Source organism: Herpailurus yagouaroundi, unplaced genomic scaffold, assembly GCF_014898765.1.
Source record: "Herpailurus yagouaroundi ecotype Mexico unplaced genomic scaffold, PumYag 222, whole genome shotgun sequence".
Classification (NCBI taxonomy): Eukaryota; Metazoa; Chordata; class Mammalia; order Carnivora; family Felidae; genus Herpailurus; species Herpailurus yagouaroundi.
The window spans coordinates 9,491,134-9,512,168 of record NW_024412453.1 but is presented as its reverse complement, the minus strand read 5'-3'; the positions used below and the strand labels follow the sequence as shown (position 1 = coordinate 9,512,168).

The following is a 21,035-nucleotide window of genomic DNA, read 5'->3' as shown; positions in this document are numbered from 1 at the left end:
TGTCCTTGAGATCCTCATGGTCTTTGGGGAGAAGCAGACACATGAAAACCCACATCACAGAAATGTAATAGTCCGCATTTGTTCAGGCTTCCAGAGTTTCCCGGAGGACAGCATAAAAACCTCTCCGAAGCTCTTCGTTGCCAGTTCTCTACTCCCCACGGAGGGTCTTTGACCTCAGCTGATTTTTTAAACCATGCAAATGCCTCTAATTGTTTGTAAAACAAAAGAACAAATAAATAGATAAACCCAGAAGCCTGAAAGTGGTCCAGCCCTGGGCTGGTTGCCTCCTGTGGGGCCGAGAAGCCCAGGCCGACTTAGTACTCAGAGCACAGCCCTGGGTCTGTCTGCTCTCTGGCTTGGCCAGCCCGCTGGAAGACAGCTGTGCCATGGCACATTTTGTTCCTTATTAAAAAAACAAGACGAGAGAACAGGGGTACAGTTGGGCTGGGAAATAGTTGTGTTTGGCAACACAAAGTGAGAGCTAATTGCTTAAGGGAAGGCTTTTCGAGAAGAACCATGATGGAGAAGGTGACTGTGGAAAATGTAAACCATGGGTGTCATTTCGTGATTGGGACACAGGTTTGCTGCTCCAGAACGTCTGCCTTTTGCTTTTCTTCTGAGCGGTAAATCTGAAAGCCGTGTAATTAGAAGAGAGAGAGAGTACAGTTGTCTTCCTCTGGTTTTTCTTAACTCCAAACTAAGTTATCCTTATCATGCACGAGGATTGCAAATTTGCCCCGAAGCAGTTTAAAAATAGACATTTCAGCGTGGAAAGACAGCTCACATCATTCTCCGTCTCGGCAGTCACAAATACTTATTCAGCGTCCTCAGTGTGACGGGTGCCGGGCGAGGCTGCCGTGACATACAGTGCACGTGTCCCCCAGCTCACAAGGAGGGACCGGTACACAGACTAACCGGAATGGATTAATGGCCAGCCGCACAGCGTGAACCATAGAGGTGGCAGCGGAGATGTGTTTAGTTTCTGTGGTCTAGGCGGGTGTCTCCCGGGAACGCACATTTTAGCTGAATCTGGAAGGGCGTACAAACAGGTTGTGGGAAAGGGGTAGGGGAACGTGACTTGAGATGTTACTTGCTGCACACGCGATTTGAGGATTACATGTGGGAACACACTGGCACACAGTAGGTGTTCAACACATGTTGGGTGGTCCTTCCCATCTTTGTTGATTGTCTCTAATAGGGCACTCGGAGACAGGTTGTCACGGGGTAGGTGAGGAAGAAACCGGGATTTATTGAACCCAGGTGACTTCTCTCGCAGAACATCCCATTTTTTGTTAGTCCACTGAGACTTGACGCATTCTGCTCAGACTCTAGGCTGACGCGTGTATTATCCGAAGGTGGGAAAGGACCTGGGGTTTCCTTGGGAGAGAGCCAGCCACTTTGGACTGGGTCAGGCCCGCGCCTTGTTCCTCCAGGCCGGGCATCTGCCAAAAATCACCCTGTCCCGTCAAAGAAAACAGGCTTGTTAAGGAAGGCTTCGGATTTTAGACTCACGTGGACACTTGTGCACATCTGCTCTTGAGCGATTGAGTCCTTCCGGGCTTCCTTCACTCCATCCGAGGTCTCTGTACCAGCAGAGCCCCTTCCGGGTGAATCCGGGTTACTTCATCTCCTGGGCTTCTCCTTTTGCAGAAGCAAAATGCAAAGACCGGGGATTTTGTAGTGGGAGGCGGCGTAGCTTTAGGGGTAAAAAGTGCCATTCCCTCCTCGATCACTTACCAGCCGAATGACCCTGGGAAAGTTACTTTTTGGGCTACCTATTGCTGCATGTCAAGCCACCCCAAAACGTAATGACACCAAAACACAACCATTTTCTTGGATTTCATGGTTCTGGGTGTAACTGAGTGGTTTTGCTGCACCGTACGCTGCGGTCTGGGGCTCACCTGAGCTGGACATCCACGATGGCGTGCTGATTCATCTGGTATTTGGTGCTGGCCTCCTGGCATCTCTGTTGCTTTTGTTTATTCACGCTGAATCCCCTTGTCCTTGCCTGCGGAATGGGGTGGACGGGGAACCCCTGTGCCCACAGGGCTGGGATGGGGAGGATCTGGGATGATTTGGATGTGAAAGCACTTTGTGACGCAGGAAGCCTTTGATGATGCCTGGTGGTGATGTGTCTGTGTTTGCAGCCCCTCGGGACTGGAAGTCAAGACAGCTCCAAGGAAAGGGAAGTTTCTCTGTCCACTCTCGCTCCCCCTACTTGCATCCTGATTCTGAAAGGGGGAGGAGGGAAGAGATTTTCCTGTGGCTCTAGCAGTTGCCTGATTAGTTCTTTCCTCTCTTCCTCCTGCCTTCCCTTCCTGTTTAAATAAGCACTTACTTAGTATGTTTGTTACTCTTTTTGGCCAAGTCTCAGTTCTTTGAGCCCTTATCCCAGGTCTGAGGAATTCTAGGTCAGAACAGCAGGGTGAACCAGCGTCTGGATTCCATTTTGGCCCAGTTGTGAGGGGCTACGGTGAGCTGGCCTATCTCTGCTCCCCCGTCCCCAAGCAGCTCGTGAAATCCTGAGTTTGGAAAGACTGGAGAAGCTTCTTTGCTAACGCAGCCCAGAAGAGTGTTTTCTGTGAGCCTCGCCTGCCTCCCACCCCCATCCGTGTGTGTGCAGCACCTGGGGTGTTTGTCCAGGAGGATCCGGGAATGCTGACTGCTCTGTGTCTCCAGAAACGGGCTCTGCCTTTCCTGCACCCACATGCTGCCACGTGAGTCCCCAGCCCACAGGCCAGGCGGGGACCCGCCTTTTCTCCAGGGCCTGAGAGAAGTGAATGAGAACATCCGTGTTGCTGATCCCTGTTTTATGCCCCTTGTTGAGGGTGAAGCCAACACAGGCCATATCCTAGAGACGTGTCCCTCCAGGCTTTCCTTGTAGCTTCGGGCGGTCACAAGGGATGTTGTGGCCCATGTCCTAATTCAGAAGGGTTTAACACCTTCCGGCTGCTTAGATCCATCGTCCAAGATGATTCTTAAAAATCAGCACCCCTGAGAGTTAATGTACGTGTGAAGAAAATACTGCCTTCTGAGAATCGATACCTTTTTAGAAGCGGCTTTCTTTGTTCTTAGCCTTGTAAAGTGATGTCTGTCCTTAACACCCTCACCTTCTCTTTTCCTTGAGTCCTTCTGGTCTCCTTTCCTTCAGCTTTGTGGGGTCGATCCAGTCAGAACCTTCCCTCTTGCGAGTGCAGCTCCCTGGGTCTGAGCTCTGTTCGCTTCCAGTGTGAAACCAGGCTGATGGAAAGATGGCGTCACCATGCACGAAATGGTGTGGCAGCTGTCTTCAGTCTGGCAGTCCCTTCTCCAGTATGCGTACCTGCTTCTCCTGTCGTGCCCGAGGAACCTTCCCCAGACCCGGGTGTCAAGGGGGAAGCTCGGAAAAGAGAGGCCAAGGGCCGCCCCCGCGGCCATGCCGGAGAAGGTGCTAGAGTCCTGGCCGTGCCACGGGGTTCCGTGTGGAAGAGCCAAGGGGAGCGTGGTGTGTGCGCCGTGCCGGGCCTTCAGAGCCTCCCCTTGTCTTTCTGCATCCCGGACTCCAGAGCATTTGAAGGCAAAGTCTCTACTTTCTTCACGGCTTTCTGCATTTCAGCCAAGTGCATTTTGCAGGGGGCGGGCTGGGCATCAGGCAGAGTATTTTATTTACTTTACACAGTTACACGAGAGACGCTTAACACATAATATGTGTCTGTTTACGGTTACGTGATCAATGCACTTTCAGTGTAGAAAGTCCAGAAAAGTGCAATCCATGTGACCTCTCTCTCCCCGGCGTCCCCTTTCCCCTCGTTTCATTCTGACCTTACTGATGGGTGGACGTCTTAAGTCGTGCTTAAGAATTCACAGTTCCAAGCAGCGTTTTGTGAAACAGAGGCAAGGAGCTGTTGGCTATGCCATTAAAAATCTATCAGAAGCTCTCTTCTGGCGGGATAATGCACTTTTCTTTAAATGTTCAATTGGCAGTATGTTATTTCAGAACTCAAATGATGTAAAAGGATATTTAGTAAATAGACTCGTTTTCTTTTTTTAATGTTTTATTTTATTCTTTATTTTTGAGAGTACAAGTGAAAGCGCTCAGGAGATACGTAGAGAGAGAGAGGGACAGAGGATCCAAAGTGGGCTCTGTGCTGACAGCAGAGAGCCCGACGCGGGGTTTGATCCCATGAACCGTGAGATCTTGAGCCAAAATCAAGAGCCAGATGCCTAACCGACTGAGCCACCCAGGCACCTCCAAATAGCCTCATTTTCAGTGTCTTCTGCCGGCTGCCCAGGCCCCCACTCCCACACCCCGGTGCCCACTGGGTGCTCCTTTTCTGGGTGTCTTAAATTTCCCTGCTAGTGTTTCTCAATGCAGGAACAGACGAATACAGCTTGATAGTTACCTCTGCACTTGTGCGTTAAGGATAGTACGTTAGACCCACCACCTGCACCCTGCTTAGGCTTTCTCTTGATCTTTCCTGGAGATCTTTTCATGACCGCACACGGAAAGCTATTTTGTTCTTCAAAAGCACATTTAAAGTTTTTTTCTAAAGCAGTTCATTCGAAAGATAGATTATTTTAGTCTTATGGAAATACAGCCAATGCAAATTTGGTCTCTTTCTCTCCCCACTCCCACTCCTACTGTATTATCAATGGTAGCCACTGTTAATGTTCTTCTGTATTTTTCCAGAATCATTTTCATGCTTGTACCCTCACGAGTGTGCGCGTGTAACCTATTTTTTGTTTAATCTGGCCATCTCGTACAGACATGCCATCATTTCCTGAATGGTTTCTCTACAGTTGGACCTTTAGATGATTTGCAAAAATCTCAGCCATCGAAAGAGGAATGATCTTTGATGTAAATTTTGGTCTGTGTCTTTGGTTATTTCCTCCAGAGAAACCGTAGGAATGAGGTATCTGGGTCAGAGCATGTGGATGTTCTTAGGGATTGGGGGACACAGTGTCATGGCTTCCCTAATAGATTAAACCGTCTTTCCAGCCGTCCACAGGAAAAATGACGGACGCCATAACAGAAGGGCCACACCAACCAGCCCAGTGAGTTCCTGGTCCCTTTAAGCTGAAGTTTTCTCAGGTTGCGGGGTAGGCATGTACCTCCTTGTTGGGGTTGAAGGAATCCCTCCATAGCAGCTTCTAAGCCAAACCTGCTCATGGAGCCCATTTTAATTGCTTGGCTGCACACATCTGTCCAGGGCTCAGGTTGGGTGTCCTCCCCCTGGGCTGTGGGGAGAGACGGCCTTTGGGTTGGCAGGACAGATTCTCTGTGTCAAGGATAACAGAACATAGAGCTTTTCTCCGTAACGGCCATACTGTTAATACAGTGCAGTTACCGTCAACGTCCTACCTCCCAGGTGTTGTTCTGGGTACTCTGTAGGCATCAGCTCATTTTGTCTGTAGGTGAACTCTGAGTGCTATGACTGTCCTGCCTGTTTTACAGGTGAGGGCAGTGTGACCAGAGGGGGCAAGTGATTTGCTCGTGGCTACAGGGTCAAGAACAGCTGGGGCTGGGGTTGACCCTGAGCCTTGTGGCCCCAGAGTGTAGGCTCCATAATCACGGCATCCTCCTGCCTCGGAGAGAACCCACTGTGTCTTTAAGGAGTGCCTTCTGGCATCTCCAGCCCCCAGGAAAGGGTCCAGGTCTCACCTCCTTCCACCCCACAGCTGGTTTTCCCTGTGTTTGCTGAGGGTTTGGCAGAAAAGCCTTTGCGGTTGGACAGATCTGAATTCAGACCCACTTCCTGCATGTGTGGCCTTGGCAAGGTCTCAGCCTCCCTGAGCCTGTTTGCTCATCTATGAAGGGGTTGGGGGGGGGGGGCAGATTGTTATGAAGAACGGTGCAGACTGTGGTAACCGGAAAGCTCTGACAGGTGTAGTGTGTGAAGTCAATGCTCTCTTCCTCAGTTGCCCATACCCTCCCCCTTTGCACTCTTTCCTCTTGGTTTTGATCCACATCCTTAAATTCTGGCCGCTTCAGATCCGATCAGAAGCTCGTGCCCTGGCCGTGACCGTAATACCGCCATTTATTGAACATTTGGTGCTGACCATTTCAGTACCTGCTTTACGGGGTACCTGCCATCCTGCCAGGCAGTGGAGTTTCTTGGACCGAATCGTGTTCTCCTGGGGCCCTTCTGAGTCAGGAACGGCAGCTGTGCTGTGCCTTCCAGGTGCCGGTGCATCGTGACAGGGAAGGATGGAGCTGTCTGGGGGCAGACGTTGACCTTTTGTGTATATGTCCTCGGTGCGTCTGTGTTCATCATGGTGGCAGTGGTTGTTTGGTCCACTACTCGTCTGGTGTCTTGTGTCTCAGATCCTAACCAGGTCTTTAGAGCTCCCAAATTACACGATTTTATAGGCCTGCTATTATCCCGATAGGATTAACAGTCCTTTTTCTGGGAAGGTACTCAAGATTCCTCATGGTGACACATTTTTATTACCCCAACACCGTCCCTAACCACCCTTCCACCCAGTCTCTTCTTGTTTTCCAGTAACCGCTTTCTCACCTTGTTCCGAACAGGAAATGTGTAAGCCTCATTGGGAGGCAGGATTCTTGCATGATTATGCCAACCACGGTAACCAGGATGCATTTTCTCTCTCCCTTCTCCCCTTTCCTGATGGCAGGTGCCCGGAGATTTGAGCCAAACGTCCGAAGACCAGAGTTTGTCGGATTTTGAAATGTAAGTCCACGGCATCTACTCACGAGGGCCCCTTTAGAAGGAGGACTCAGTGGTTTGGCTTGTCTCCCAGAAGACCACGGTGGGGGGGAACAAAGCTCACTGTTTCAGTCTGCGCAGGGCAATTTGGTTATTACAGAGGGAGAGGCTGTTCACCTGCAGCCCAAGTCCGGCCTTCAGATGTGCCGTGGTTCCCTTCTTGGGTATTAGAAAACAGTTATATTTTTGGCTGACATTTTAGACTTGGAAGCTATCACGTAAGAATCTAAATTTCGCCTTAAAAAGAAAACAAGGGGGGCTCCGATCCCTACCAGGCCACAGTCAGAGCCGAGTAGCAGCCGCCTCCTCCACACAGGGCAAGCACTCTTTCACTTACCACAGTCCCCCCTTTTCCCTGTTGCCTGACTCTGGCCTGCCGTCCTCATTTCTTTCCCTGTGTGTCTCCTGGAAGAATGAGTTCGCAACCCCTGGGTTAATGGAAACAGCAGTGGTTTGGTGCGTGGGTCTGATTTGTGACTGGATGTGACTCTGGCTGGTGCCCCTGATGATAAGCTCCTAAAGAACTTAGTTGGTCTTCAGACTGTTTCACAACCAGGTTGCTTTGGGGTTCGGGTACTCGTGCGTAGTTCCTCAGCCCAATGAGAACAGTATATACTTGACTTCTTATTTTTAAATACATATTTTTAAATGTTTATTTTGATTGAGAGAGAGTGTGCACCAGTGGGGAGAACGGGCAGAGGGAGAGGGGGAAGGAGAGAATCCTAAGCAGGCTCCATGCTCTCAGCACGGAGCCAGACTTGGGGCTCGATCCCACCAATCATGAGATCATGTCCTGAGCTGAAATCGAGAGTCAGATGTTCAACTGACTGAGCCACCCAGGAGCCCCTCTTCTCAAGTGTACTGGTACGTTCTCCAGGATAGATCCTATGTTACACTACAAAACAAGTCTCCCTCACCTTAAAAAGATGGAAATTCTAGGGGCGCCTGGGTGGCTCAGTCGGTTAAGCGTCCGACTTCAGCCGGGTCACGATCTCGCGTGATCTCCCGTGATCTCGCGTGAGTTCGAGCCCCGCGTCGGGCTCTGGGCTGATGGCTCGGAGCCTGGAGCCTGTTTCCGATTCTGTGTCTCCCTCTCTCTCTGCCCCTCCCCCGTTCATGCTCTGTCTCTCTCTGTCCCAAAAATAAATAAACGTTGAAAAAAAAAAAATTAAAAAAAAAAAAAAAGATGGAAATTCTAGAAAGTACCTTCTTGGACCACAGTGAATTACTAACCAGAGGGATTTGTCTCTGGGTCGTCTTGCTTCCGTGCTCTGTCTCCAGGACCTAGAGTAGCCACTGGCACATAGTAGGTTCTCAATCAGCATTTATTTAATGCATGAGTGAGCCAACAAAAGGCGGAACAAGTGAGTTAATATCAAGGAGGGAAATGGCCCTGTAAACAGTTCTCATGCTGTGGGGTGAATGTTCTGAGACGGAGAAATGCTGAGGCCAGTCGGGGATGTCTCACACTCACTGATCAGGAAGGTGAATGCAAAGCACATCGTTGGGTCCGCTGGTGCCCGACCCACCCCCGGACAGAGATGCAAGGGAACACTTTAGGCGCCAGGACCCTTGGGGGGACCTTTCCAGGAGGGACGGGGAGGGATGGGAGGGGTGCCATTAATGTGCAAACCAGCTTGACGGCTCAGAATTGCCATTTGGACTTGGAGCTCTGAGAGCTGATGGATGATTTTGCCCCGTGGAGGAAGTCAGCACCTCAGCTCGGAGCTTGGAAGGATGCCGCCTCAGGAGAGAACCATCTCTCTGTGAGACTAAAACGCTCTCTACGCCTGCGTTGGGGAGACCACTGAGTCCCGGGCTCTTCCCCCATCGTCTCAGATTGTGTTGTAAGCACAGAAGTCTGGTACCTCTTTGTGGGCTGCTCCTTAGAGAGAGGGAGAGTTCAGGAGGGGGCACTGAGCCCGGGCACAATGCGAGGTGGAGGCCCCTCCCAGAGTTGTGCGGCGCCCTCGCGATACCCGTCAGGACTGACCCTCAGGTGTTAGAGACAGGGTTTCCAGCCTGCACGCCTGGCCTTCAGCCTGGTGGAAGATCACTGGAGTGGGCCCGTGTACCCAGCGACTCACAGCTAGGTGACAGCCGTCATGTGAGGCAGAGCTCACATACCCCAGGGGACCCTTGAAGGACCCCTTAAATATCCCATGAGGATTCCCTGAGATAATCCAGGGAAATCATGAAATCGTACGTTGTAGGTGCTCAGGAAATGACTTGCCCTTGAATTTAAATCTTGATTCATTGGAGCCACACACAGTGGTTTTGGAGAGTTGCAAGGCGGGTATTTGCACCTGGCTTCCTGGTATCCCAGCCTGCCATTATCTCTTTCCCCTACCCCCACCCCAAAGAGCCGTTACCTGCATCGCCATGGATGTCGGTCTCCTGAGCCCCTGGGTGGAGTCTTATCTTAAAACGGGGGCCAGGGTGTAGAGGGGCACAGCGAGGAGACAGTGTGACCCCTCTGGGTGCCCCAGGTACCCTGCAGTCATCAGGTCACATGACCCTCCACACCCCCGTGGGGGCCTCCAATTATTATCCCTCTTTTCAGAGGAATAAACTCAGGTTTAGAGAAAGTAGGAGTCACGGTGACTCAGTTGTAAAGCTAAAGTCCATTTCTTATTCCAAAGTACACACTGTGTGTCTGAACAAAAAAATACACATAGACTTAAACTAAGTCCCTGAAGAATGATCCTGGGGGCTGGGCGAACACGCCTACCCAGGCCCTTCGTCTTACTCATAGACATGATCGATGTTGTCCTAAATTCTGGTGTGTGATGCCTCTTAGAGGAGAAGTCTGTTTTCCTGCTATCCTCATTGTAAATTGAAATGACTAATTTTGATCTTTGGTTTTGGTCAGATCAAACCGGGCGCTGATCAACGTCTGGATCCCATCAGTGTTTCTGCGGGGCAAAGCGGCGAATGCCTTCCACGTGTATCAGGTGAGCGTCTGGTTTTCGGCCAGATGTCACTGCTGGGGTGGAACCAACAGCCTTTTGTTGCACTGTGGTGCCTCTGCCTCTTGGCCACGGCCTCCCGATGCCAGCCTCCCAGTTGCCGGGCCTCCCTGAGGAAGGGGTCCTTCCTTCATGCAGACAGGAGGGGCCGGGGTGGAGCTTCCTCGTGTCGGTCAGGCCCGTTGGTGCAGATGCTGCAGATCTGAGCTTGGACAGCGGGAGCCAAAATGGGATTTGTCGGCTTGTGTTGCAGCCAGAGAGTCAGAGGGTACGTGGGGCCCCAGGCATGACCGGGCCCGTGGCCGGAAACCTGCTGCCATCCGCTCTGTCCTTTGCTCAGGCGTCCTTCTCGGGCTGGTGCTCTCTGCGGGTTGATGGGTGGCTTTCAGCCTGTCTGGGTGTTTCATTGTCTCTCCCGGGCCTGTCTTGGACCAGGATCCCCTTCCTGATCCTCAGGGATGGGTGATGGACCCGTGGGATGGGCCAGGTTTGGATGCTGGTGCTGGGGTGTGTCTGATGGAGGGAGAGGAGTTCTTCTCTGAATGAAAAGCCGGGTACTCTTCTCAGCAGAAGGGGCAACAGTTACTTGACGTAACCCAAAGAGCAGACGTCTCCTCCTCCTCGGGGGAGAACTGGTCGGCTCCTGGCTGGGACTTGGGTGTTGGGGACTGAGGGGCCTGTGCGTACTTTGGGGGTGGTTTATCCCCAACACGTGGGACCCCAGTTTTCCATACTTCCTGATTTCCCGATGCCTCTTTCTGTCCTGCCTTCCTACCATCTTTTCCTCTATTGTCTTTTACTTTTCTTACCTTGGATTCTGATCTCCAGCCAGTGGTGTTCACCTGTCCTGGACTGCTCTGTTTTCACCACTGTCTCTTAGCTGCTTCCTGCTTCCGTCTTCTTGTGTCACGACAACACAGACAGAGACAGAGCGAGACAGAGAGAGACAGCATGAACGGGGGAGGGTCAGAGACAGAGGGAGACACAGAATCCGAAGCAGGCTCCGGGCTCCGAGCCGTCAGCCCAGAGCCCGACGCGGGGCTCGAACCCACGGACCGTGAGATCATGACCTGAGCTGAAGTCAGACACCTAACTGAGCCACCCAGGTGCCCCACGTTTTTGTTCTTACTCCCCATCAGCTCTGTGAAAAGTCTTGAGTTTTGTTGCTGTTTTTTTTTTTTTTTCTTAAGTGGGGAATTGACCATCAAAGAAGACATCTTCTCACCTATTAAGATATTTTTCTCCAGACGCTGAATGGTTAGGGAAAAAAAAAAAAAAAAGACACTGACCTTGAAGATAGGAGCCCTGGTTTCAGTTTTGTAACCTGAAGTGAATCTCCATTTCCTCACAAGTAAGACGGAAATACTACCACTCCTTGCCTTGCAAAGCTCTTGTCAGCCTGAGGGGCGTGTGGCGGGTAGGACACATTCTGTATTCTCGTCTTGGAATTTCTGCTGTTCCCAAATGCTCGCCCTGTGTAGCCTTCGGTGGCAGGCGTGGTGGCAGGTGTGTGGTTTATAGGAACAGGCATCTGTATGGTACACGCATCTTGAAATCTCACAGACAGGTGAGCTAGGGTTTGGCAAGGAAGCTTGCACCAGAAAGCGACTGGAGTTTACTTGTGTGGCAACGGCACTTAGTAAGTAACTCGTCAGTAAGTGTTGGAGAATCTGAGTGCTCCGGATGCTCTCACCTTTGGCTTAAGAAGAGAGTCAGACGTGACAGATTTCCATACATCTCCTTGGTTCTCTTTCTCTTTCGATGCCACACCAACCAAAAACCGTCTTCGGTGAGTGTCCTTTCAGTTCTGTTTTGCGGCCATCCGAGAGCCGGGAGGTGTTGCCCAGGGGGTGAACAAAGTGAAGCAGAGAGCTTTATCTTAGACCAAAATTGAATTGTGATATGGGGGGTGTGAGGTAGCACCTCTTGAATGCAGCTGTCTTTCTCCTCTTAGCTAACAGAGCTTCTGGTCAGTATCTCACAAGCAAAATCTACACAACATGTTTGGAGACATTCGAGAAAGCTTTTTACGGGGTTCTTACCGTAAACGATAAGCGAAAGAACAAGTCACTGAAAACGCTGGTACCATTGGACATTATTTTTCTTAGTTTAAAAAATGCCGTCTGTATATTTCCCCACAAGATTTGAGATAATTTCTAGAGGAACACCTGTAAAAGAATGATAACATAGACGTAAAAAATGAAATGTCAGGGTCTGGGAAAACGTAAACTGCTAACACTCCCATTAAGGAAATCACGGAATTCTGTCATGAGATCCTACACCAATGTTCTCGTTGCTTTGTGTATTTCCTCTAGGCTTCCTGGCAGCCAGGGTGAAAATGGAAATGTGCCTATTTTGGATACTACCATTGCTAATGAGAAGAAAATACATGAGCTCCTCAAAGGGAGCTCTAAAAGAAATTTCCACACAGAGCTGTAGATTAAGCAGTATTGAGGGATGTAGTAGACAGTCCCCAGTTACATGCCTGTGACAAGTCCCTGTCAGGTTCCATCACATCTCCCTCAAAGGAAGACGAGGGTGTAACCTCCAAACAGATATCAGTTCATTCGAAGAGCCAAGATCAAGGGATCATCTACATTTCTCAGTAGATCTGGGCTTTCCAATACGACAGCCACTAGCCACACATAGCCATTTACATTTAAATGAACTAAAATACAGTAAACTTAGAAATTCAGTTCAAGTCCACTAGCCACATTTCAAGTGCTTAACAGCCATATGCTGCCAGTGGCGACTTTATGGGGCAGCACAGTTATAGAAAGTTTCCATCATTGCAGAAAGTCCTCTTGGGCAAAACAGTGTCTCCAAGAGTGTCGGAAAGCGGGATAATTTTATGTGTGCTTAACCAGGTTCTAGAAAGACAGAGGCTGGACATTAACAAATCCTGCTGGGAGAAAGCCACTCCGTTTTCAGCTCTTCCACGGTTTGGGATTACCAGGGGGAGAAAGTCTTCAAGTGTTGACCTTGTGCCGTCCACACCCTTGAATCTTTCTGTTCGGCGGTGACAGGAAGGAGCAGACTTGAACTTGATCTTACTTGTTGTCTTGTTTTAATTGTGTTTAGTTTTTACATTTCCCTTCTAGTTAAGGCACAGAATCCTGTTTTCCATTTACCACAGTGATGCATTTTTTTTAAGTTTTTTTTTTTTTTTGACAAGGGGGTGCGTGGGGGAAGAGCAGAGGTCAGGTGGGGGGGGGGGGAGGGAGAGAATCCCAAGCAGCCTGCATGTTGTCAGCCCAGAGCCTGATGCGGGGCTCGAACCTACAAACCGTGAGATCGTGACCTGAGGAGAAATCCAGTCGGACGCTTGCTGACTGAGCTACCCAGGCACCCTGCATTTTCCTTCTAAAATAAATTTAAGAAGAAACAAAGAGACTCTGCTTGAAGAACGATGCTAAATAAACGATAATGCAAGCAGCCAGAGTTTGGGACAGTGTTATGTATCTGGGAAACACCGCGCTGAGGGAACAGACCGCTTGCAATAAAACAGTAATGGGGAGAATACTAACAAGAAGCCGTAGCGGCCGCTGCCTCTCGCTGGTGTGTGTGCATTATGTCAAATAGCTCATTGAGTCCTCAAAAGCACCCTGTGAATAAACTCTTCTCCTCCCCATTTTATAGATGAGAAAACAAAGGCACGGAGAAGCGTGGCCTTCAGTAACATTTTTGGAGCCCAGATAGCATTTTCTCACAAGGTGCTGGTTTCCAGAGGTTCTAAGACTGAGGGTGAAGCTTTTTAAAAACCCAAGAGGCGGGGCGCCTGGGTGGCGCAGTCGGTTAAGCGTCCGACTTCAGCCAGGTCACGATCTCGCGGTCCGTGAGTTCGAGCCCCACGTCAGGCTCTGGGCTGATGGCTCAGAGCCTGGAGCCTGTTTCGATTCTGTGTCTCCCTCTCTCTCTGCCCCTCCCCCGTTCATGCTCTGTCTCTCTCCCAAAAATAAATAAAACGTTGAAAAAAAAAATTATTAAAAAAATAAATAAATAAATAAAAAATAAAAAATAAAAAAAAAACCCAAGAGGCAATTAGGACAGTTGCCCTCAATCTGAAGGGAGGGGCCCGGCCTGCCTGGGTGGCCGCCCGCGTTTCTGAGAAGGTGGACCGCTGCAGCCCAGCAGGGAGTTTTCTCCAGAACTGCGGTGGCCACCGCAGGGCCCAGACATGTTACCCACCGAGCCCCCCGCCTCCACAGGCCGGGCCGAGACGGTCTTGCTTAGGGAAGTTGTCCGAGCCGGTGTTGGCGTGGGCTGCTCTGGCCGTGGGCGGGTTTCAGGGAAGCTCCTTCAGAGCTTCCTGTTTGGGCAGCGTCAGGACCTGGAGAGCCTGCCCGGACGCCTGGCAAAGGTAGTCCTAAATGCCAGACGCGCTGAGATAGCCCACCTGATGCACGTGGGACCAATGGCTTTCACCGTTGGTGTGGCGGGAAGAGGTCTGGAATTCTATTTTGCGCACGGGGTTCCGGCAGGCGGGCCATCCCCGGACGGGGGTGGATGCAAGGTCTTAAAAAGCGGCTTGCGCCTTTGAGCGCCAGGATTTCCACGCTCCGTCCCCGAGTCCGAAACGGGGGCTGAGGGGTGTTCTGGCACTAGCAGGAAGTGGCCGCGTTTGAGCAATCCTCAGGACAGAGGTAAAACGGGTGTCCAGAACCTTCCCAGTGGAAGGTTTGTGTCCGTGAACGTCTCTTACGCTTCTGGCCGCTGCTGCTGCTGGGCTGCTAACAGACACCAGCCAGAGACACGGTGATTGAACAGCAACACGTGACCGGGAGCAACTGTGTATTTCATTATATCTTCAATTTTTTTTAATGTTCATTTCTTTTTGAGGCAGAGAGAGACAGAGCATGAATGAGGGAGGGTCAGAGAGAGGGAGACACAGAATCCGAAATAGGCTCCAGGCTTCGAGCCGTTGGCACAGAGCCCGACGCGGGGCTCGAACTCACGGACCGCGAGACCGTGACCTGAGCCGAAGTCGGACGCTCAACGGACTGAGCCCCCCAGGCGTCCCATGGGAGAAACTGTTTAATAACTGGCTTTCTTAGTTTCTCTCTCCTTCTTCTCTCTGTGTTTACACAGCATTGTGCTTGTGGGCTCGGTTTTCTGTCACTTCCATATCATTTGTTGTTAGTCACTTAGCACCTGGTTTGTACCTTAGCAGTTGTTTGATCTTCTTCTCCAAGTACCCCCACTTCCGAAGAAGATTGAGGTCCGGTATCTTTAATATTCTGCTGTAGTGTTCATGAAGGCATGGGAGACCTTCAAACAACCTGCCTCTTTTGTTCTTAAGCAAATATTACAGGCACTAAACTGGAATGAAATAATCCATCCATGTGCTTACGTTCAGAACCCTTAAGTCTTTGCCTTTGAAAAGTACTGTTGGTGTAAGTACAGCCGAAACCCGTCCTCCGTGTGGGATTGATTTCAGACTTTGAATTCAGCCACCGGAAACACTGCCTACTGTGAAATACTCCATTTGCACAGCACAGCTAATTAGGTCTCCTTTGTATATATATATAAAAAAAATCATTGCTTTGTTTCGGCCAAGCTCTTCCCTTCTGGATGGAAGAGGTCCCCTTTTCTAGAAGCCACAGCGTGTGGTGTTGGTTAAAGGCGCCCCAGGAAGGCCCAGTGAGTATTTGTGGTCTCACCCGGAAGGACCCCGTGTCACCTGGGCAGTCCTTTTGCAGGTTTATTCCATCGGGGCGTGTTTTTGTATGTGAGGCCGGGAACCCATTCTTTCCCCTGTTAATAATACATCACACGGTCCAGGTGGGCTGCACGGGGTGTGGAGGAGGGTGACGCGTTTGTACTCGAGGCTGCAGGCTTCTCAGCCATTCCTTTTCATCCCCTCTCCTAAGAGGCTTACCCCGCGGGCCCTCCAGTTCTCTTCCCTGCGGCTCTGTCTCGAGGCTTGCTCTGCCGCTCTGCAGAGAGGGAGGAATTCGTTAAGTGGAGACGGATGAGACAGACACAGGACCCACAGCTGCAGTAACATGGGCTCTGAGAAGCCTCTGCCCAGTCCCGGATTTGGGGGGAAACGGACCGGCTCTGAGGCAGAAGTGAATCTCTCTCGTCCGCGTCTGCTCCCTCCTGCCACCCCTGTTGTGCCCGAGGCAGGCCCTGGGACGAACCGTCCCACCAAGTGCAGCACCTGAGCGCCTCTGCGGTTCACGGCACGTCGGCCTCCCACTGTTCTGGGATTGCTCAGGGCTTCCGAGAGAGCCTGAGACCGGCAGAAAGAAAAAGCACATCCCTTTGGACGTACAGGTCCCTGTTACTCTCTCTTACTGCTTGTGTCTTCCCAAGCAGGAGGAACTACTTTTTCGCTTCACAGTATAAATCCTGTATCCATCCGAAAGCTGTTTATCGAGGGTCTCCTGTATGCCTGGCTTGTGCTAAATTCAGCAGAGCCAGCGGTGAGCGAAACCTCCTGCCCTCCCCGACCTGACCGTCTGTGGGGGAGACACATGCTGTGGAGTAAACGTACCTCTCGTCGTAAGGGCTGGGGAGAGAGGTACGGGTGGGAGGGACGGAAGGCCACTCACCTCGCACAGCGACAGGTCCCGTGTTGGGTGCGGTGTCTGACACGCCCCTGTGAGATGACTACCCTTAGCACTCTGGTAACCGCTTGACCGTGATAAGCTACTATACCTGGAAGCAGACATTAAAAGAACATTCAGTTGGACGTCTCTGGGCACGTTCATACGTTGAAAAAAGGCTTTATTTAGCATCTACTTGATCAGGGGCTCCGCATCGGCTACCCGAGGAGCTACGGAGAGCCAGATACCTTCGTCCTCCGTTTCCGGGGCTGCCGAGGAGGTGGGACCGCCATTCAAGCAGCTGAAATGGAAGACGGTGTCCGTGCAAAACTCTGTGAGGCTTTGCCCAGGCCTGAGCTCTTCCAGCCGGGGCGCCAGTGCCCAACAGATACCTGATATCTAATATCCAAATACCCGATATCAACAAATACCAAATCACATGGGATTGCATAGAGGCCTGAAGTATTGAATGCCCAGGCCCCAGTCCCTGAGAGTTTGGCCAGCTGGGACGTGCCCACGTGGTGCTGGCTTTAGTCTTGGTGTGGACCGAAATTCCTTGTTGCATTGGACCAGTGACATTATTCGTCAGCGTCTCCAAGGTGCCTGTTCGTGATTCCTTCTCTGCCCTTCCTGGAGAGGTTTTCCTGAGACGGTTTCCTAATACAGCTTCTTTGTCAGGAGCTGTGAGCGGGGCTAACGTGCCGACCCAAACGCACGTGTGTCCTCGGTCCCTGTCTCTGCCCGAACTCCAGCTGGGGGCTAGTTTCCAGATGGGTACCGCCCCCCACTCCGATGTTCCCATTTGCTGGCCCCTGTGCTTGTTCCCTCGTGGGCATGTTTACGTGGGGAGCCGTGACTTGGGCCGAGGGCACGAGTGGAGGCAGTCCCGGGTACTTGGATGGCAGGGTCCTCAGGATCCAGCCGTCACCTCAGCAGAACCCAGCCTGATCCTCTGACGTGACCCCTCCCGTTTGCAACCAGGCCGGGGCTCCTCAAATCGGGACAGTGTGGGAACGAGCTGACCACCCCTCTTCTGACCAGGATACTAATTCCCGAGGTAGCACCTGCCCTCTCCTGGTCGTAGGAGAGCGACACCCAGCTCCAGGGCTTTGCCACCTGGGGCACGTTAAATCGAACGCACTGCAAGGAAGTGTTGAAAGCAAAGAACTTGTGTCACTTGTCACAGGTAAGGAGACGGGGAGACGGGTCTCAACACACCGTCTCTCCTTGGGGTTAGTGCTGGAAGCTTTTATTCAACGCATCACAAGGCGAGGGCAGGGAGTTGGGTCCATAAGCAATCGGTACGTTTTCTGTTACTTAGACGCTTAGGTTCACCTGCGCCTGTCATGCTTCTGTCATGCCCGTCAGCCTGCTAGTGTGCACGTCGTATGTTCGACCCAGTGGTGGAAACCCCCGCCCGTAGGAGGAGAGCTGAGACTGTAACGAGCTACAGGTAACTGGGGCAACGTGGGGGCTTCTGCGCAGGCCCTGAGCTCCCTTCCGGCTCAGACGGTCTCACGCAGGGGGTTTTCAGTGGAACGCTTGGCCATATGTGTCCTTGGTAGGAGCTGTAGCTTCTGCAAACCAGACACATTCTTTTTCTGCCTTCGTCTCTGTCCCCTCCTCCCTCCTGCAGATAGCTTTCAGTCCTCCCAGCAACTCTGCACTGAGTCCTGACTAACAGAACTTAACAAAGGGGATTCATTGGCTTGCCTCATGGAAAAGACCGAGGGCAGACCCAGCTTGAATCTCAGGGACTCCGTGTCCTGAGGGCTGGTCTCCCATCTTTTGAGAAAGTAACTTTTCCCTTGCGCTGGCTTTGTTCCCAGCCGGGCCGCAGCGGCACGAGTGTCGGTGGGCACCTACAGGCTGACCTCCCTTCGGCTCAGCTGACCCCAGTGGAAAAGGCCCCTGTTCCTTTCGACGCTGGCAGCAGTCCCGGACCTGGTTCTGACTCTCGGTGGCATGGGCCATACCCCTGTCTGCTCATTGCCTTGTCCAGGCGGATGGCGTGCTTTTGGGTTGTATACCTACTCCTGACGCTTAGGGCAGTGGAATAAGGGTGTTTCCCCAAAGGAAAATGAGGATGCTCTGACCGGCAGTGGGGGGACTTGGGCTGTGCATCACCTGGGCTTCTCAGGAGCCAGCTTGCTAGAAGACATCTTCACACCAGGGTTTCTCTGCTGCAGCACAATTGACCTTTTGGATTGGATAATTCTTGGTGTCGGGGGGAGGAGGAGGTCTCACCTGTGCATGAAAGGATGTTGAGAAGCATCCGTGGCCACTACCCACTCACCACCCACGCCATCTCTTCGGTTGTGACAACCCACAGTGTCTCCACACTTTGCCAAATGTCCCCTGGGGGCATAATTTCTCTAGGCTGACAGGTACCGCTCCACACGGATCCCCCGAATGCTGTTACGGTGTTATTTTGTTGAACGTAAATGGGATCCTGTGATACATGCCTTCTTTCTCAGTACTCAGACCTCTCTCTTCCTTACTCTTGTTAAACTTCGCTACATTATTTCCCAGTATGAGGGAGCCTTTACTTAATGGTCTGATGACGGACATTTTAGACTGTTTTCATTTCCTGGCCATTGCAGACAAACTTCCCAGACTGTTCTCGTACAGACCTCTCTGTCCATATCGTAGGCAGGTCTTTAGGATAAATGACTAGAAGTGGATTTGTCAAGGTGCAGGATGTATACCTTTTTTATTTTAATTTTTTTTTTTAACGTTTATTTATTTTTTTGGGACAGAGAGAGACAGAGCATGAACGGGGGAGGGGCAGAGAGAGAGGGAGACACAGAATCGGAAACAGGCTCCAGGTTCTGAGCCTTCAGCCCAGAGCCCGACGCGGGGCTCGAACTCACGGACCGCGAGATCGTGACCTGGCTGAAGTCGGACGCTTAACCGACTGCGCCACCCAGGCGCCCCTACCTTTTTTATTTTAAATAGGCCTAGCTAAATTGCTTTCCCAAGGGCTGAACCAATTTTCAGTCCTTCCAATGCCATAAAGGAATATTTTGTCCCCATGTCCTTGCCGTCACTGGGTATTATCAATCTTTTAAATATGACCATTCTGATAGGGGGAACCTTGACATTCCATCGTTGTCTGGATTTGCATTTTCCTTATTGCTAGGGAGGGTGAGCATACATCTGTACTTTAATCTGCCGTTTGTGTTTTGCACGTGTGTGTGAATTGCCTGCTGGTGTCCTTCCCTATCGTTGTATGGTACTGTTCATCCCTCTCTTACCCATTTGTAAGAGTGCTCTGCATAGTAATCCTTTGTACTATACGTTTCAGGCTTTTGCTTGTCTTTTAGCTTTATAATGAGGATTATTGAGTGTTCTTCTATTTCCTGGTCTTCACATCTTGGGAAACCAGGAATTTCTTGGTTGACCTACCGAAGCATACTGCGCCTTACTTATTCTACGTGTGGTTTCACCAGCCCTGAGGTATTGTGGATGTTCTTTCCATTTTAGAGGTGGACAAAGACGTGTTCACAATGGTAAGGAAATAACTTGTCCGAGGTCTCAGCGCAAAAGCATCAGAGCCAGATTCACTGTTGGTCTCCCCACCCCAAGTCTGGGCTTTTCACCTGGACTCGCAGCTGCCTCCCAGAGGACAGAATGGAGACCAGAGAGGGGAAGTTGGAGACAAACAGGTTTGGGCTCATCTGCTGATCTCTCCAACTGTGTGTTCATCTCTCTGTGTGTCCATCCATCCTGCAGCGGGCTGGGTGCTGGGGATATTGTGAAAGATAGAGACGGAGCCTTGGCCATTGACGACTTGATATAAGATTGAATGTGGAGAGCTGTTTAATGGCAGAGTGGGCTTATCAACTACTGATCTCGACTGTGCGGGAGAGACCACATGACCACTGAGGCCCCTTTCCAAGTTTATCAGTTTGTGAAAACTTGACTCTGATCTTTCTGGTCTGCATGGGTAAAAAAGGAATTTTTTTCTGATTTTGATTTCACAGCCTGAAAAGTAGACACACAGGTGCTCATCCATCTTGAGACTGACCCAAGCGTGAGAAGCAGCCAACATGCCGACTGCCCCCAGCCTTGGACTGCTTGGAGGAAGCACCTTCTGGGCTCCTCACAGCCAGCAGAGTTAGGACTGTAGACTAGGACTTGGCCAGAGAGCCGGGTGCTGCAGAGCAGGGGTGTGCCAGCGCCCTGTTCCATGCCATGGTGGCTCAGCAGAAGCCAGAAGCCCAGCTTCTGAACCATGGATGGTTCTCATGTGGTCATCATGGCCTTGGCTGCCATGTTTATACTTGAAGTCTAGACCCAAGGCTTGTAGCGCACCACCCTGTGCAGTTTGTAACCTGTAGCTTCGTGTGGCCCTGCTCTCCTGAATCCCTGCTGGTCCTCTGGCAGGAGGTCAGCCCCACAAAGCCACCGCTGCGTGTCATTTTTACTCACACCTGTATCTCCAGTGCCTAGGATTGGGGAGCAGGCTCAGTACACGTTGGATGGGTGGATGGATCAACAAACCATGTTGACTGTGATTCTCCAGTATATTCTGATAGGCCCCTGTCTTCAGAGTTCTCACTTTGGATTTGTTATCAAACTCTTCCCCAAACTCCTTGGTCCTCTTGGATCATTTCTCTTGTTATTCACTCTCAGCCTTGCCTCACTTTCCTCACTGATTAAAACAACTCCCCGCATTGTTTATTACTAGCCCCGCCCTGGTTCAGGAAGTTTTACCCCCAGGTAATAAGCTGTTTTATGGTGTAGTAATGGTTTTAGTTTTCTCTAGAGTTCAGTGGTCAGGGCGGTCTGTACTGCTGACTGTA

At 51.1% G+C, this 21,035-nt stretch overlaps 1 protein-coding gene across 4 annotated transcripts in view; it reads left to right on the top strand.

The window, feature by feature from the left end:
* The window catches only part of SNX29 (sorting nexin 29), a 506,664-nt gene that overhangs the window by 355,514 nt on the left and 130,115 nt on the right, over window positions 1-21,035 (top strand). For 3 of the 4 annotated variants that reach the window (XM_040459014.1, XM_040459013.1, XM_040459015.1), the window contains exons 17-18: window positions 6,616-6,671; window positions 9,580-9,661. The exons of the other annotated variant lie outside the window; for it this stretch is intronic. In XM_040459014.1, coding sequence (XP_040314948.1) covers window positions 6,616-6,671; window positions 9,580-9,661 — 138 coding nt within the window. The remainder of the gene's footprint in view (window positions 1-6,615; window positions 6,672-9,579; window positions 9,662-21,035) is intronic. 4 annotated transcript variants of the gene reach the window in all.